Raw genomic sequence first — 19,480 nt, forward strand, 5'->3', positions numbered from 1 at the left:
TTATTTTGGCTGTCTGTAACAGGCCATTGTCTGCTTACCAGACCAAATTATCTACTTGTTTGCTAATATTCTTAAAGAAGTCTAAATGTTTGAAGCAAATCTTCTCTTTGCAGAAACCATGCTAATTTTTCTTCAGCAAGTCTTCTTCTTCTGTATGCAGAGTGTGCTTCAGATCCAATTACATGGATTTCATGCACACATGTGTATGTTGTTGTAGCCCTTTCTCTTTATGCCACATATTTATGAGGTCTGTAGTCCCAACAGAGGTTTACGACGTATTATATACAATGAGCATGCAGTTTCTGTACCTTTTAATAATTGAGTCTTCTTCTTTCTCCCTTTGAATCCACAGTGTGACAGTGAGAGTGACATTGATGATAAGGTAAGACCAGATCTTTTCTTTTCTTTTCTGGCTTCTAAAAGCTTGAAAATTATTGGACAAAGTTAGAAGAAACTCTAAAGATACTTTTCTATCTGCTTTCATCTTGAATTTTTGAATTATTTACTGCCTGAGGTCAGCTACACAAAACATGTTTTGCCTTAGCTGTGAAACACACAAAATTGCTTGCTTTTGCTAAACATGGATTTGTTTCTTGATTAATGTGAACTGATCAGCCTTTTTGCCTTATTTATCTTGCCTTATTTTGGGGAAAGTCTTCCTGATAACTACTTGAAAGGCAATACTTTATTCATACTGACTTTGGAACGTGTCAATTATGTAAAGGGTTTAGAAGATGAGAACCAGTACCTTGTCTTTGCAGATGATGCTGTACTGTTAGGGTAAATTTTGATGTTGTGCAGCAGTGATTTTTCTGACCTTTTTGTTTGATTAATCACTAGTTGTTGGGAGGTTACAGTCAGATATCTGGGACAGAGAGAGATGAATGTATGGTTTCTTGTTTTAACCCAGTGACCTCCAATGGCATACCTTCACCTAGGAGCAAAAAAAGCTTAATTAACACCACTTAACTCAAAAGCACTCCTACTGACTGTAATGGGACTGCTCTGGTATATTACATTGTGAATTGCAGGTTGAGGTTGTGTTAAAAGAGCATCTCGTCACTTGCGCGTAACATTCAAGTTTAGCAGATGTCAGTCTGTGGTGATGGCTACATTGACAGCCACTTTGGTTCCGTCTTGGGATGAGGGTTATCTTTTTTTTAAAAACAGGCATCTTAAAATACAGTAGCGGACACAGTACAGATACCAAAAAGGGAAAGTTAGTGGAAGGGGTTTAATTAATGAAAGTTGTTAATTGCCAATAAGCTAAACTAAACTAAACAAACAAACTTTATATGTATAAGGGGAAATTTAACTGCTATATTTGGGTTAAATGGTCATTTAAATGTATGTCATCTGGACGTCACAGCCACCTCTGTGCTTAATGTAGTGTATGAATAAATGTGTTTGTTTAGCATGTATATTTTCATTCACATATTCACGTATATTCATATTTAATAAAGAAATAGTCCTCCTCCTCCTCGTCTCTTAAGCAGAGACCCCAAGCACTTTGCCTTTCTCTTCCCCTCCAGGACAGAAAATGTTTGGGAGGGCGGGAGGAGGAGGAGGACTTCCAAGTCTCATGTTCCGCTTTAGCAACTCTTGTGACCTCCTTGGGCAGTCCTGCCCCACAGCTTGAAAACCAGTGTGTTAGAACAAAGGTGAAAAATGCCACACACAACTTTACACCCCACCCTCTTTTCCCAGTTTTGAAAGAAAGAAACAGCTGCATGAGTTTTTGACAACCCTATTTCTCACCCAGCCCACCAAAAACCATTTCCCTTTCTTTGTCCACTGTGACCTCAGCTCCTTGTGTGTGAGTATGTGTATATCCTTTCAAGTTGCTTGTTGACTTATGGTGACCCCATGAGTTTCGCAGGGTTTTCTCAGTGATTTGCCATTGCTTTCTTCTGAAATATTGTTTACAGTTCCTGGTATTCTTTGGTGGTCTCAAGTTCTAACTAGGCCTGATCCTGCTTAGCTTCCAAGATCAGAGGAGATCTGATGCTTTCTGGGTATTTAAGCCTTCTTCCCCTGACCCTCCCTCTTTTTTAACTTAGTTGTTCTCACGTGGATCTCAGCAAAAGTCCCAGGGTTGAGTTTCAAAATTCAGTTCATTGTGGAAAGGAACAGCCTTTGGTTGGTGTCCAATGTAAAAACACTGGAGGAACATCTTGATGTGAAGAAGACACTTACTACTTGTTGGTCTGAACTAAAAGAAACAACTTTCATGAACTAAATGAAACAAAGATTCCTGCAGTCATTTGGATTTATGAACTCACTCAACAATTAAATTAAAAATTTGTCACACATACATGTATGATTTGTTAACTGGATCTAGAGTATTTTTAACCCCCATTTAGACTAAGTGAGCTGAATTTACAGTTAGTACTGCACTGAACTCCTTAAATTGCTTTGTGAAAGAAAAAAACCTTATTTGGGGGAAATTTGTTTATTATTAACATTTATATCCCATTGTTCCTCCAGTTAACCAAAGGTGGCAGTCATGACTCTTCTCCTCCCCACTTTATCATCATAATAACCCTGTGAGGTGGGCCACTTTGAAAGAGATGTTGGTTTTCCTTTTAGCCTTTATTTCACGTGAATTTCAAAACTTTCTGGAGTCCTCCAGATAAATCTCAAATATAAATAAATATAAATATATATTTATAAATATCAATATCAATAAATTTCTGGTTTCAGTAAAATTGATCCTGTTGACACACACACACACACACACACAAATGCATGCACGCACGCACGCACGCACACTCATAGACAAAACGATATTGTGTTGGTTTTCAGTTAAACCAAGAATGAGAGGCCTGGAATTCACAATTCTGTAAATCCTTTTGAATTCAAGTTTATATTCTTCCAGATGAAGTTGGGCTCACTTTAGTCTTACCTTTAAATGGTATAAAGCATTTGAGCCCCATGGATTTGAGTAAAACATAAGAATTCCCAGTTTTCTCTGGAATATCTTACTAGCTGTCAGTGATATAGATACCATTTTGAATGTCTAGTGGCAAAATAAATGGTGGAATTCTCACTGCTGGGCAAGTCGCCTGCCCCAAGGCTTGAATAGAAGCGGAGGTTGAGATATCAGTGTTCTGAAATACAATTGTTCAAAGACGAAAGGAAACAGACAGACCCCTCCCGCACCATTGAAAGTAGGGTTGCAATTTAGATTATAGATTTTTTTTAAAAAAATTCAACTTGACCTTTGCCAAAACCACAGGAGATAAAAGTGCCACAAATGCAGGGCGATACACTGAAAGCCTACTTTAACAAAGCAGACTCTCCCCTCTACATCTGTTAAAAATCAGGGAATTCCTTTCATCCTTTAATTGTTTGCTCTTAAAAGTCACGCTGAATGCTTAAAAGTTGCCCCAAGTGAAAACGCAGATGTGATTCAACACATAAGCCATAAGGCAGAGGCCTAGATTAAGCCTGTGCTGTGGCATAGCTTTATGGGGGTGGGGGATTCGCTGAAGCAAAAGAAGAATAGGATCCGGGGTTGGTGGTCTTGAAGTTGCTTGATGGAATTCATGAGGTTGCCATAAATCAACTTGAAGGGACATACATACACAGAGGCACAACCATGCTGCATTTGTGTGAAGAGCTGTAGTTTCCTTTACAAGCATGAATCAGTGGCATTATCGGCAGGTCCAGTGCCTTTCATAGGCAAAACACCGCCATCATCATGCCCTCCATGACTTACTAACAGAATTGCATCAATTCTCTCATGCAACACACAACACAACACTGGAAAGTCTACCCTGTCCTCTCCTCTCCACTGAGTTAATTGAATGCAAACTACTTTTTCACCTTGAATTCAGTTTGCAGAAACTGAAGTAAATTGAAGACAATGGGAGAAAGTGGGAGGAAGAGAAAGAAACTGGGACATATTAAAAGCAGCTAAAAAGTGGAACAAGAAAGGATTAACCAGGACTGACCCTTCCCAATCAGGACAGTTGGAGAATATAGTACCCATGTGGTCAGACCATGAAGTATGGTTTCCCTCAAGTACATCTGAAGTAAGAAGGATGTCACCTGAAGATAGTTTCCTCAATGATAGTACGCAGCTTTCTGGACCACATTCCCACATACAAATAAATCGCTTTGCGATACGAATCGATGGATCGGTTTGGCAGCGGAGCATGGTTCACACTACATTTGCCCCAATTGCATTTTCATGCTGCAAAATAAAATAAAAGAACCCACTTGCCGTTCACATTGACGAATGAATCGATTCAAAATGGACCTGCTCCAGCCGGCCAAAGGGCAAATTTAAATCAATTCCAATCCACATCTGGTTCACACTTTCACCCAAAAAGATGCAGAATCAATTTATCCAAAAAGCGATTTGGTTCAAGTGTGAACCAGGGTCATTTAAACCGCTTCAAACCGATTTGCAAACTAGTTTAAAACGTAGTGGGAATGAGGCCCTGGTCTCCCTCCTTTGAGAAGCTCTGCTGGAGCTCAGTTTAAAGTACCAGGCAAGCATGTTTTCTTCCTCCTGGGCTTTTAAAGATTTTTTTTTTAAAAAAAAAGCTTTTTTAAAGATATAGGATGGGGGACACCTGTCTTAAGGAGAATACGTGTGAAAGGGATCTAGGAGTCCAAGTAGACCACAACTTGAACATGAGTCAAAAGTGTGATGCGGCAGCTAAAAAGGCCAATGCAATTCAAGGCTGCATCAATAGAAGTATAGTGTCTAGATCAAGAGAAGTAATAGTGCCACTCTATTCTGCCTTGGTCAGGCCCCACCTGGAATACTGTGTCCAGTTCTGGGCACCACAATTTAAAAAGGATGTGGAGAAACTGGAGCATGTCCAAGGGATGGTGACTAAAATGGTGAAGGGCCTGGAAACCATGCCCTATGAGGAATGCCTTAGGGAGCCTGGAGAAGAAAAGGTAAAGAGGTGATATGATAGCCCTGTTTAAATATTTGAAGGGGTGTCATATTGAGGAGAGAGCAAGTTTGTTTTCTGCTGCTCCAGAGACTAGGATTGGAGCAATGGATGCAAGCTCCAGGAAAAGAGATTCAACATAAGGAGGAACTTCCTGACAGTAAGGGCTGTTCGACAGTGGAACACACTCCCTCTGAGTGCAGTGGAATCTCCTTCCTTAGAGGTCTTTAAACAGAGGCTGGATGGCCATCTGTCAGGTATGCTTTGATTGAGAATTCCTGAATGGGAGAATGGGGCTGGACTGGATGGCCCTTGTGTTCTCATCCAACTCTAGGATTCTTTGATTCTATGATTTGGCCTTGGTAGACACACCTTTGGTGTGCCATGCAAGTGACTAAACTGTGGAGATAAAACTTGATCAGTGAAGTGTTTTCTCTTTCTTCTTATTGTTATGTACAATGTGTATTTTAGGTGTCTGTCTGCCCCTTCTAGACTCCTGATAGTAGAAGATGCCATTACGTGGGTGAAACAAGCTGGTTCCTTCATATTACTTCTGATGTGAGAATCATAGTGTTTATCACATTCACCCAATCAAAGAAGCCAGGGGAAAAAAACCCACAACAATCATTTAGAAAAGCTACTTAAAAGATCTGCCAGTCAATTTTGAGACAAAGTTGTAAGTGACATGTAGTTTTAGTATATAGCTATGCTATTAATGATTATCTAAATTACACTGGCTAGGCCTGGCTAGCAGCACTACATGGGAGACTGACGTTTGTTAGATTAGGTTTGACTTCACCTTGTAGTGAAGAAATTGAAATCTGAACAACATTGATTAGCTTTCAGAACACGGGATCTGAGGTTACCTTCAGAGGAGCCTGCATTGCGTATGCCCAGTAACCAAACTGTCCTTCTCAGCAAAGGGAAAATTATTATATTGTACAGATACTATATTGTAAAGATAATATGAAAGAAAAAGAGAAAAGGGGGAAGGGGGTGGGTGATTGAGAGAAAGGCTGTTGTGCTTTTTTCAACGCATGGATCAACTGCAGTGACCCTTTATGAAACGAGAATGCCTCTGTGTCTTTTCTCAGTTTCTTTCTTTATCTGTAAAGACACAAAAGCAAGGCATCATTTTCATTAAACAGATCTCTGCCTCTAAACAGTACTATATTTCATGGCAACATTGACGAACCCTTGTGTTGCATCAGTGTACATCAAAGCCAAGGGAGCTGTCTTCCTCCCATCTGGCATTTGTATTCAGCCCTAACCTAAATGTCTACATGTTACAGCATGTTGGTTGGTGGTGTTAATATGTCACGTAAGGTGTACCTCCCTTGCTTACTTCATCCTTTTTTGCTTGAGGAACCTTAGATAAGAATGTTTAGTATGCTCAAGACTTGAAGTTTATGAAGAAGGCCAGTGCAACTGGTAGACCTTTAATCTCTTGAGTCTCATATGTGCTTACAGCCAAGGCATTCCTTGCTTCTTCTTTTCCTTAGTGTATCCTCTGTCCTTTTTTAGGCTAGTATACCAACATCTGGGATGAACAAGCCCACATGTATATCTTGGAACACTAGCTAAGGTCAGAGAATAAGCTCTTAATTACAGTATTAAGATTTTTGTCCCAGTTGACCATCGATCTGAAACAGATCTACACTTGTACCGGCAATTCTACCATTTTTCTTTAAAAACAAAAAAAGAGAAAGATCACCAAATGATGTTCTGTTGTGTTTATTGAAGGCTATGGAATATGATGTTTGCTATCACAGTGCTGCCTAGTTTGAACTATGGGATCTTTTTGTTGTTGTTGTTGTTTTGTTTTAGAGGAAGAAAAAGACAGGGATGCCAAATTATGTTAGCTTATCTTCGGCAATGTGCAGTAGTGGCGATGGCATTGCTCTGACGGCCCATAAACAGTGCTACTGAAAATATATACTTCCTTTACTAGCTACAACAGCATTAACAGATACCAATTACCCTTCATTTTCAGGAACTATAAAGTCTCCATTAATTCAAGATTTATGTAGTTATAGCATTTAGCACAGGAATAACACCACAGAGAATTGGTTTATACACATGTAATGAGAGAGCTTATGGCATACTTTAGTGAACATTAACATAATAGAGTAATATAAACCATCAACAGTTCCTCTTATTGTCTCTTACCTGCTTTAGTGTTCCAGTGAAAAGTAGCAAGCAGCTTGGTAATGTCCTCTGTTAAATGGCATTCTGCAAAAAAGCCAAAAGTCAAGTTGTGTAAAATAAGGAGATGACTAATTCCTTCTCATCATTATTCCAAAATGTTTCTGCAACTTTTGCTAATAACAAGGTTTGCAACAGTATTAAATCTAAAATGTGGGATGATGGCGGGAGGGGAGAAGAACCTATTGTGTTCTTTTAAAGTAACTTATCATTCATGTGCTTTCATTCTCGGACTCCCAACTGCTGTGAATGAAATTATGGGTTGTCATTTTAATTGTATGGACCCAAAGCATAAAGGAGCTCTGCAAATCAAGGGTTAGATATCAGGCATTTCCTCATTTACTAAACAAGGCATTGAGGAGAGTGGGGTGGGGGCACAAATGACATTGCATTTCTTACTTAATGAAATGTTCGCTCTAAATTTATATTATGGTTCAGTTTTGTGTTCTAGCTATGGCAGAAGAAAGCTTAAACCCTCAAGTAGCTGAGCTCTGGAGCTGGAATGAAAAATAAGAGTTGCTTTTTCATAGGGTTTAAACTCTGGCAGCCTGTATAGGAGTCCTGCTTTGCAGGGTAAACAGAATGTATCTTTTAAGATGATATATTCTGCAAAATATACAAGCATTTCCCAAAAATGTATGAATACAGGAAGCACCCTGTCGCATGGGGTTAAAAACCCGGCTTACCTTTCCCGAATTCAGTCCTAATTCTGGAGGCAGCCGGGTGTTATCACAAAGAAATCGCCACTGAATCACTGCCCGGGTCCATCCCAGATGCAGCCCGGGTCCTCTAAGCCGCTTCGGCAACCATTTTTAGAACCATTTTTAGACCCTGCATCCAGGATGGACCTGGGCAGCAATTTGGCAGCAATTTCTTTGCTATAACACCCAGCTACTTGCAGAATTAGGACTGAATTCGGGAAAGGTAAGCCCATGTAATAGGGTCCTAAGAAAGGGCCAATATAAATATAATTGTTAAGTACACTTTTGCATTTAATATGGGTTTTCTGTTTTAAAAAATGCAACTGCACTGGTATGAGGCTGATAGTAGAAAGCATGGAGAGGAATTGTTGTTGTTGTGTGCCTTCAAGTTGTTTCTCGCTTATGACAGCCCTAAGGTGAACCTATCATGGGGTTTTCTTGGCAAGATTTGTTCAGAGAAGGTTTGTCTTTGCCTCCCTCTGAAGCTGAGAGAGTGTGAATAAGGTCACCCAGTGGATTTCATAGCCAATCTGGGAATCGAACCCTGGTCTCCAGAATCATAGTCCAACATTCAAACTGCTATGCCATGCTGAGTTTATGGAGAGGAAAGGTAACCCCCTTTTCCCACCATGTGATCCCCACTTGAAATATTGATATTTACATGTAGCAGCAACCCTTCCTTGTTACTAGTGAGGGCTCCCCCAATTTCTTCTTCTCAAAAGAGGAGGAAAGGGTTATCAAACTTCATTTACATCAAGCAAAAGTCCATTGCAATTTTAACAAATATCATACATATCAGAAAGGTTGAGCAATCTAAGAACATACCGCTAATACTAAAACAATCAATATATCAGAAATACATGCTTGGTATTAAGGTTAGTAGTTCGAGGCCCAGGAGCCGCATGATGGCATGTACTCCTTTCACTAGTCCCAGCTTCTGCCCAACCTAGCAGCTCAAAAGCATGCAAATGCAAGTACAGTAGATAAATAGGTACCACTTTGGTGGGAAGGTAAACAGCGTTCGGTGCAGTCATGCTGGTCACAAGATCACCAGAGCAGTCCTCGGACAACGCTGACTCTTCGGCTTAGAAACAGAGATGAGCGCCACCTCCTACAGTCGGTTACGACTAGACATTCATGTCAAGGAAAACCTTTACCTTTATCCTTGGTACTAAAACAGCTATAAATGAAAGAACTGAAGGGCCTTGTGAAGTTAATAACATTATTAAGTTAATAAAATAAAATGTATACAAATCAACAATTAAGGACTTGATTGTAGCCTGTATTTTATAATAACAATTGCTTTTTTAAAAAGCCAGTTTTCTTTGTGACCACAGAATCAAGGCTGAAATTCACATAATATTTGTTTGAATGCCCTGGATGAGACAGCAATAAAAGGCCAATTGCCTCTTCACGTGGGTCTCTATGCTAGGAACTCTGTGTGAGGAATAACAAAGCATACCGTTTCAATATTTCTCTCTCCACATACACATACCCAGGTCTGAAGTGGGCTTCTGTAACAGCCTTCAAGTACTGCTAAGGGAAGCACATTCAAACATGCTTGAGAGGGCTTTCCCATATTTGAGGCATGTTAAGTACTGTAAATGAGAAGTTGTGGAATCAGAAAAATTAGATGAACGCTGAACAAACCATGGGCTCAGTCTCCTCATTATAGACTAATTATTTTGGCATTCAGTATCCACCAACCATTGTTTCCATATTTTTTTAGCTTTGACTGTATCTAACCATACTATCTCTAGAGGTGAAAAATCAATTATGTTTAACCTCATCTTAACAGCTTTCAACCAGCTACTGTTGTGTGAATCTGTCTGAACTAGGAGAAGCAAGTCCATTGGTGTAAAATGTAGCCACCGCAACCAGGAGTTCTGTGCCCTCATTCAAGCTTGCCTATAAATGGAACTGATGCCAGCTTCAAGCTTCAAAGACACATGTGGAACGCAGCTTGATACTGTAAACGTTTGCTAGGAAATTTAGACTGTACACCTTCTACTGGTTTTAAGGGAAAGGGTTGTATTTCCTTCCATGTCTATTCCAATCCTCTTCATTTATCTACCCTGTCCCAAGCTGATAGAGTTTGCATTTTCAAAAACCATCCAGATTAGATTCAAAGATTTATCTAAATCCGAAGAACATTTAACACTCAAACACTCATGAGTAGTTTGGTTCCCATTCTAATAGAGTTATTTTGCTCCATTTTGTCTGTACACTCACTGGCAGCAACTCTCCAGGGATTTGAACAGGACCCTTTTCAAGCTCTTCCTGGATATACAGGAGGTTGGAACTGGGACACTTTACAGATAGAGCATGGTAGAGTGTAGCTCTACCAATGAGCTACACTCTTACAAAAAATGTAGGCGCTTTTTAACAAAGAATTATTTTAGGTTTATTGTGAGGGTTTTCCCTTCAGCTCCTGAAATCTGTCATCCAGCAAGGTCAGTGGATCCTGGGAATTATGATTACAAAATAACTTTTCCAAGTGAAGAGCTATGCCTCAGTAGGAGAGGACATGTTTTGCTTGACAAAAGCCCCAAATAGGGAAACTTCATGTAAGTCCAGGAAAAAGACCCCTTAGGAGACACTGCCATTCACTGGATACCAGTGGTTCCCACTCCTGGATCCCCAGGTGTTGCTTGACTTCAGCTCCCAGAAGCCTCAGCCACTATGGCTCAAGGTGGAGGGATTATGAGAGAATAAGAACCAATGCAGAACAATGGTGTCACTACTGTTAGAATCATAGAATCATGGAGTTGGAAGAGACCACAAGTCCAACCCCCTGCCATGCAGGAACTCTCAATCAAAGCATCCCTGACAGATGGTCATCCAGCCTCTGTTTTAAAAACTCCAAAGAAGGAGACTCCACCACTCTCTGAGAGAGTGTGTTCCAATGTCCAACAGCTCTTAGTGTCAGGACGTTCCTCCTAATGTTGAGGTGCAATCTTTTTTCCTGTAGCTTGCATCCATTGCTCCGGGTCACTAGTCTCTGGAGCAGCAGAAAACAAGCTTGTTCTATCTTCAGTGCTGCATCCCTTCAAATACTTAAACATGGCTATCATATCACCTTTTAACTTTCTCTTCTCCAGGATAAACCTCCCCAGCTCCCTGCATCTCTCCTCATAGGGCATGGTTTCCAGACCCTTCACCATTTTAGTCACCATCCCTTGGACATGCTCCAGTTTCTCAATGTCCTTTTTGAATTGTGGTGCCCAGAACTGGACACAGTATTCCAGGTGAAGCCTGACCAAAGCAAAATAGAGTGGCACTATTACTTCCCTTGATCTAGACACTATACTTCTATTGATGCAGCCTAGAATTGCATTGGCCCTTTTAGCTTCCACATCATGCTGTTGACTCATGTTCAACTTTTGTGGTTTCCTAGGACTCCTAGATCACTTTCATGCGTAGTCTCATTAAGCCAGGTGTCCCCCATCCTATATCTGGGCATTTCATTTTTCCGCTAATTTGGTGTCATCTACCAATTTGATAAGCATGCCCTCTATACTTTCATCCAGGTCGTTGATAAAGATGTTGAATAACAGTGGGCCTAGGACAGAACCTCGTGGTACCCTACTGATCATTTCTTTCCAGCATGGAGAGGAGCCATTGCCGAGCACCATTGCAGTTGCATTAGTGCCAGGTGGACAACACCAGGTGACACCCCATCAGAGGGGTGACACTCAGTTGGGCCATCCTCCCACTGCGGGGTTTATGTGCACTGCTGCTGTGCCCACCCTTTCTTCTTCATTGTCCTAGTGCTCTCTGTAAAGAGGAAGCAAAGGCATCAGAGAAGGGGCAGTGCACTTTCTGTATCTGCTGGGGGTTAGGCAAGGGAAGCAAAAGGAATGGGGGGGGACAGGACAGGGTGGGGTGGGGTGGGCCACCATGCCCCCCCCCCGGCAGACCCCCAGACCGGATGACACCTAGCCTGGTGACCCCACTGATGTAGATCACCTTGCAACCAAGAGGTTGTAAATCCCTGATGTACAGTACCCTGAGCATGATGGACCAATGTTATGATTTTGGTATGGGGCATCTTCCTGCATTTCATGATCAGAAACTCCTACAAAAAATATTATTGACTTTATTTTGTGAATGAAAACTATCCACATGTAGGCCATTTCAGACATGTTGCAGAATGGAGCGCACACTTTTCTATCCCTGGTTCTCCAAGACACCTAGGTAAGCATTTCATGTTCTCTGATTTCTCTAACTCTGCAGTAATGTTTGTATGGTTTTAGTGTCTTTGTAGCCACACAAAAGGAAGAAATCGCACATAGTGAAGGTATGTGATCCTCCTTAATGGAGTAGACTTGCTGGCTCCTAGAGATTAAAAAGCTGAGAACTCAAGAGACATTAGTTAAAGGAAGAAACAACAAGAGTTAGAAAACTGACATCTGTTTAACACTTGGATAAAGCTGCCTGGTTTAATAAGAGAAAGCCCTGGTTTAACAGATGCGGCAGTGTATCAGTAATAAAACCTGGTTTATTGTCTTTATTACCCAGGCACAATATTATGTTGTGAATAGTGTTGTGGCCTTTTAGTAATAAAAAAGACAGTAAACAAGATGAATGCATTACAGTAATCCCTGGGAAAGGACCGTTTGCTCTCTGGGGGTAGACTCAATTAGTCAGTGTTATTGAGTGGACAAATGCAAGCTTGGCTATGATAGTCATGTCTGAAGAGAGACTGTAGATCTGGGTAATGTATTTGGGAGGGATCCAGCCTTGTTTTCTGTCCTTGAGTTTTCAGAGGCTCTAAAAATTAGACTTGAGAAAGAATGAATCATGCCTAGCTGTAAAAAGATGGATGGAGACTTTGATCTGATACTCTAGAAAGAAATTATTTATGTCATAGAGCCATTTTCCCCCTCATTGCACAATGACGTTCAGTTATGGCATTCTTTCCTGAATGCCGGATTGTGAATGGATGCACTGTCTTCATTCATCTGTCATGTGTCATTGAATACATATTTGTTAGGTTATTTTCAAAAGTGATATTCTATTGAATACAGTGCAGGCTTCCTGGAGAAATTTGGTTAGCTATTGCAGGAAGCAATAAGCTGTGGAGCAGATGGACATTTGATCTGAACCAGCAGGGCTGTTCCTATATGCTGTATTTCATTCATAAGTTCTCTTATGAATTATTTTCTACCAGAAAATAATTGCAAAACGTCACTGGCACTGTTGATACCAACTCTGGAAGAATTATTCAGACAAAGGTGGGTGAGCAGTTGAGACCCAAAAAAATTCCAATCCTTCATTGGAATGAAAGACTGAAAAGTCTGTGTTTAATTCTCAGAAGACTGAATGCTGCAATCTATTGGCATTAATATTTCTCTAAGTAGCACTTCTCTGTGGATGTTCATGTCACTATTATTTTGCTGCTGAGAGAAAAAATTGTTGCAACAACCACCAATCAATAATCTACTGTTGTTGATTTTTAATGCCTCTAAATACATATACTTATGATGAAGGGGAACTACCACCATGATCAATAAAGCAGAAGGAGGTGGGAGCTCATAAGCTAATATTTATGTGAAAGGTCCGTGTTACTATAATCTACCTTTTATCGGTCGTTACATTCTTTAGTCCATTTGCACAATAAAGTAGCATGTGGCTCTTTTACAAGGAGTTAAACAGAAAATGTAAGGCATGGAAATCAAGCTCAATTGTAATGTCCCACACAAGGAAGAAAGGCAGGCTGGCTGGCTGGCTGACTGGCTCTGGTACTGAGCGCTGGCAAAATACTAGTAACAACCCCTGCTTTCTTGTGGTCTCTTCCAACTCTATTATTTTATGATTCTATGATTCTATACCTCCAATTTCCATCTTGGGGGATTTGGAATTTCAACCAGCAACTCCATAAATCTGGGACTTAGCTATATATGTTACCCAGAAAGGTGTGTACTAGGGCTGTACTCAGTGTTATCCAAAAAAATATGTATATCAAATTTGAGGGCACAAGGTGATGGTAATAAAAACAACAACAAGAGTGTATTATTAAAAAAAAAACAACAAGAGTGTATTATTATTATTATTATTATTATTATATCAGTAAATTTAACATCAATTAAAAACACATAAACCTGTTAAAAACACATGACATCAGTTTAGAATAACATACAAAAACAATACATATTAAAACAACCAGTCCATACTTTAAACTTTGTAATTTAAAATTCATAATTTAAAAACCAGATGGATAGGCCTTTTGGAAGAGGCATCTTTAATGCTGTTTTCAATTCAGACAGCATGTTCTGCTGTCAAATCTCTTCAGGCAGATCATTCCACAGTCCAGGGGTGGCTGAAGAAAATATCCTCTGAGTGAATGTTCCCAGTCTAGTCCTGGCTGGTTGAAGTAAATGTTCCCCAGAGGACCTGAGTGTATGAGGCAATTATATGGGTGGAGGAAATCCTGTAGGTAACCCGGACCCAAACCATGTAGGGCTTTAAAGATAACAACCAATACTTTGTACTTTGCTTCTAAACTAATTGGCAAGAATTGGGGTGTTTTTAATATTGGTGTAATATGATCACTCTTGGATGTACCAGTAATCAATCTGGCTGTCAGGTTTTGAACTAGTTGAAGTTTCCTAACTTGGTATAGAGGTACCCCAATGTACAGCATATTACAAAAGTCCAGCCTTGAGGTTACCAGCATGTGCACTACCGTCTTTCCATGCTCCAGCTCTAGGAAGGGGCATAGCTGGCATAACAGCCAAAACTGCTAATAGACTCTCCTGGCCATTGCATCTATCTGAGCTGCCACTTGGAGGGACAGATCCAGGAACACTCTTTCAAGGGAAGTGTAACCCCATCCAAGTCTGGTTGACACAGGAGACACACTATCCTTAGCTGAGGCTGTTTTTTAAGGCATGGGAAAATATATTTAGGTATCATCAGCATACTGATAGCACCCTGCCCCATGCTTCTGGGTGACTTCCCCCAGTGATTTCATGTAGATGTTGAATAGCACTGAGAATAGGATGGCACCTTGTGTTACACCATATTACAGCTGTTTTTTTGAGGAGCAGCTGTCCCCAAGCACCACCATCTCGAATCTACCTGAGAGACAGGTTCAGAACCACTGAAGAACAGTGTCTCCAATTCCCAGATATCTCAGACGTTACAGGAGGATAGCATGGTTGACGGTCTTGAATGCCACTGTGAGATCCAAAAGCGCCAGCGGGGACACATTCCCTTTTCAATGCTCAAGTGACAATAATCCTTCTTTGGAGGTTTTTAAGCAGAGGTTTGATGGCCATCTGTCAGGAGTGCTTTGATTATGAGTTACTGCATGGCAGGGGGTTGGACTGGATGGCCCTTGGGGTCTCTTCCAACTCTATGTTTCTATGATTCTACGAATCTACTAAGATGATCATAGTGGTCTCAATGCCATATTCTGTCCTGAAGCCAGTTTGAAATGGGTCTGGATAACTTGTATCATTCAAGTCTATCAGGAGATGAGAGGCAACTGACCTCTCAATCACCTTGCCCAGAAAAGGGAGATTTAATACTGATCTATAGTTGTTAAGGTCCAGGGAGGGATTTTTTAAAAAGTTGTCATACCACTACTTCTTTTAAACAAAATGGAAAACTTCCCTCCCCGAGAGATGCATTAATAATACAGTCATCCCTCCATATTTGCGGATTTGATATTTGCGGATTTGATATTTGCGGATTTGATTATTCACGGATTTCATTAATATGTTCTCTCTAGGACTGTCTAGGTCCTCCAGTGCAAGTCTGTGGTCAACTTTAACTAAAAGTTGCACTGAAAAACCATTTGTAGCTACTCCAGTGCCATTCTATGGCCAGTGTATGTTGGACACTGACCACAGAGTTGCACTGGAGGACCTAGAGATTCCTAGAAAGGTGTCCTCTCAGGTAAAAACAGTGTTTTTGTTATTTGCGGTTTTTCCATATTCACGGGGGTCTTGTTTCCCTAACCCTAGCGAATATGGAGGGACAACTGTACATTGCATCAGAGACCTGTGTCTTCTCCCTGGACAACCAGCCAAGGACAGGGATCAAGAAAACGAGTTATCTTCCTTACTTGCACCAGCAGGTTGCCCACAGCTGCAGTACTCACTAACTGAAACTGATCAATAGAGTTGCTGGACATCCATCCCATTGTCAGCTTCTGCTGTAACAATGGTATCTAAGGCTTGGGACAGACGGGCAAAAAGTGCTGTCCTGCAGGCGGGGTAAGGGCTGAGCCTCCCCACGCTCACAACCCTCCCCGCGCTGCCTGGGCTCCATCTCGATGTGCGCCGGTTCAGATGGTGCACACCGTGATGACATCCCTTTGGCGCAGCGCCCAAACGGCACTGCACCAAAGGGGCATAATCAAGCCGCTCAGCAGCGGCTATGTCGCTGCTTTGCAGGCACAAAAAGGAGCCGGAAAAGCCAGCTCCTTTTTGTGCTCTGCGGAGGCTGGATTGGTGCCATAGCATGCGTTTGCCATGGCACCGATCTGGAGCAGAAAGAAGTGGCATCTCACCACCCCTTCCTGCCTGTTTGTACAGGGCCTTTGTCAGCTTATATCAGAGAGATTTTTTTCCTTTGTGAAATGATAATTAAAAGTATCATAGTGAATTGCTGAGGTCTCTTCATTTGGATTCAAGGGGAACGCACCTGAGTTAGTTCCTTCAGCTTGTGCTAGTCTATGACAGTAATAAAGATAGACTGAACTGATCCCTTAGCACCCTGAATAATTAACCTGGACACAAATTCACAGATGCAGTACATGCAGAGATGAAGGCAGAGAAGAAGAGACAATATAGATAACATCTTCATTTCTATAAGGTTCTCTATAGGAATTAACACATTCTCTATATCATGTCTTGTTGGATATGAGTTCAGTTTTGTGCCATCTGTGATCCAGTTATCATCCTTCCTGTTTCAGCTTCCAGAGATCTGTGTACCAAGAAGCCCAGTTAGTAGCCCATAAGACATTTGGGAACCCTAGGCTGGATTGACACTGCAGATTTACTGCAGTTTGGCATGGCTTTAACTGCCATGGCTCGATGCTGTGGTATTCTGGGATTTGTAGTTCCGTGGGGTACGTAGTCTTCTCTGTCAGAGAAGACTAAATTACAGATCCTGGGATTCCATAGGATGGAGCCAGGACAATTAAAGCAGTGTCAATCTACATTAATTCTGCAGTGTGGCAGCAGCCCTAGTCAGCTCTTGATTCCATCTTGGCCAGGACTTCAACAGGATCGTCAGTGATACCAGCCATAAAACCCACTAAGGCTCTCTGTAATCCTGACAGATCCATTAGTCTTTGGGGCAGACCATCTTAATAGGTTCACCACGCAGAAGAACAATAGATAGTAGTTGTGATACTAACTCTGACCAGGAAATGATTTGGCCATGACAGTGCTAAGGTATTAACCACCTCTGTCCACAGATCATATGGTCGGAACAGAAAACAGCATCCAGGATGTGACCTGCTGAAATGTATGGCTTCTGAGACCAATTGAAATACAGTAGGCCCATGTTTGTCATGGATGTCATGAACTCTTGAGCTGCAGCTGACAGACTGGTCTCAAATGGAATATTGAAGTAACCCAAGATCAGTTCTGTGAGCACAGCCAGGAAATCTGTTAGGCAGCGGGGTGGACAGTACACTAACAGAATCCCCAGTCTATCCCCGGCCTTCCGATTTAGGTATTCACACTTGGTACACAGTCCTCCCTCCATTCTTGCGGTCTTCAGATCCGCATCCCTCGCTTATGCATGAGGGACGAACAGAGGGAGAGTGAATGCCCTGCGCACCAATGGGGCTTGAATATAGCCAAAACTATATAGCCAGAACGGATCCCCCATGAAAAAGGAGGAGTGATTGTAGCATATAAAGAGATCTTGTAGCACTTTTGAGAGTAACTGAAAGAAATTTATTTATTTATTTATTTATTTATTTATTTATTTATTTATTTATTTATTTATTTTATGGTATTTATACCCCGCCCTTCAGCCCTAAAGGCTATCAGAGCGGCTTACAATTATTATTTTTAATTAGACAGTTCCCTGCCCTCAGGCTTACAATCTAAAATTGGCAGCATGAGCTTTCGTAAACTTCAGTCTGCATCTCAGGAAGTTCCGGATCCCCCCACGTAAGGGAAAATCTGCCTATGCTCGAGCCCCATAGGAGATAATGGGGTGTATGTATGTGGCAGTGTGGCATGTGCATGCCATGGGTGCGCCGCCATTGTTCTTCTCCCCACACAGCTTCCGCATAAGCTGGATGCTGCATAAAATGCATCTGCGCATGGTGTGGGCGCACTGTAATTCTACAGACAAACACGGCTATATGTTTGAATTCTACCACACTCAATATAGTTCAGCTCCCTAATAGGTAGTTTAGTCAAGTTAAAATGGTCTTTATAAAGCACAGCTACTACACCACCCTCACCCACTTTCCCTCACCTGCTTACTAACAGAGCACCTGCTGATAGAGCCTGTACTCATGTCAGGTAACTATCATCTCCCAGCCAATTTCTATAAAGCATGCCAGATCAGCTTCCTCATCCATGAGGAGATAATAGATCATATTTACAGTGGGCCCTTGGCATCCACTCGGGTTTGGATCCAGGACCTCCTGTAGATACCCAAATCTGTGGATGCTCAAGTCCCATTAATACAATGGTGTAGTAAAATAGTGTCCCTTATATAAAATGGCAAAATCAAGGTTTGCTTTTGGGAATGTATTTATTTTTTTAAATATTTTCAAGCCTTGGATGGTTGAATCCATGGATAAAGAATCCATGGATACAGAGGGCCAACTGTACTTTATTTTTAACTGACCTGATATTGCACAGGAGCAAGGTGAGGTTTTATGGGTGGCTTAATTCACTCTTCAGATTACCTGAGTTGGCAGGGCGAACAGAAAGGTATTGTACATCTCTCTCTCTCTTTCCTCAGTGATAACACCTTGCCCTGCCCACAGTGGCCTTCCCATTTTAGAAAGCAATTTCAGGGTGATGATATTTCCAATTACTCCTCTAATTTTGTCTTGGACTCTAGTCCTCTCATAGATATTTCACAACATCTCCTGCATTTTAGAAAGGATTTGATGCACTTGAGTGTTGGACTACAACTCTGGAGACCAGAGGTCATATCCTACTTGGCCATGGGAAGCCACTGTGTGACCTAGGGCAAATGGCACTCTCTTAGAACTTTATCGCACACCTTTTTTTGCCCATTCTGGGCACTGGTCGGGGACGCTCAGGACTGTGTGCAACCTGGAAAAAAATGCCCGGCGCCCAGCCGTTCCCATTCAGTGCTGAGACATGCCAGTTTGCTCTGCCGAAACTTTTCTGTCGGAGCCAAAAGATACGTCTCGGCACTGAATGGGGACGGTGGACAGAACGGGGCCCTTTTGAGAATGATTTGCTGTGCGATAAAATCTGATTTTTCCAGGTTGCACGCGGCCCCGAGCATTCCCGATCAGTGCCCAGAACGGGCAAAAAAAAAGTGTGCGATAAAGTTCTAAATCTTGCCAAGAAAACTCTGGTGCTTTCTGCACCGCCATTTGGGACGTCCGGAGGACGTCCCATTTTAAAAAAGGGGCGTCTCTTTTAGACGCCCCATGGCCTAGTACGGACTCCGTCCGTACAAGATGGCGCCGGCCCTTCT

At 41.6% G+C, this 19,480-nt stretch overlaps 1 protein-coding gene across 1 annotated transcript in view; it reads left to right on the top strand.

The window, feature by feature from the left end:
• The window catches only part of LOC121916500 (fibrosin-1-like protein), a 699,030-nt gene that overhangs the window by 595,326 nt on the left and 84,224 nt on the right, over window positions 1-19,480 (top strand). The window contains exon 4 of the mRNA XM_042441668.1: window positions 353-382. Coding sequence (XP_042297602.1) covers window positions 353-382 — 30 coding nt within the window. The remainder of the gene's footprint in view (window positions 1-352; window positions 383-19,480) is intronic.

This window comes from Sceloporus undulatus, chromosome 10 (assembly GCF_019175285.1).
Source record: "Sceloporus undulatus isolate JIND9_A2432 ecotype Alabama chromosome 10, SceUnd_v1.1, whole genome shotgun sequence".
Taxonomy (NCBI): Eukaryota; Metazoa; Chordata; class Lepidosauria; order Squamata; family Phrynosomatidae; genus Sceloporus; species Sceloporus undulatus.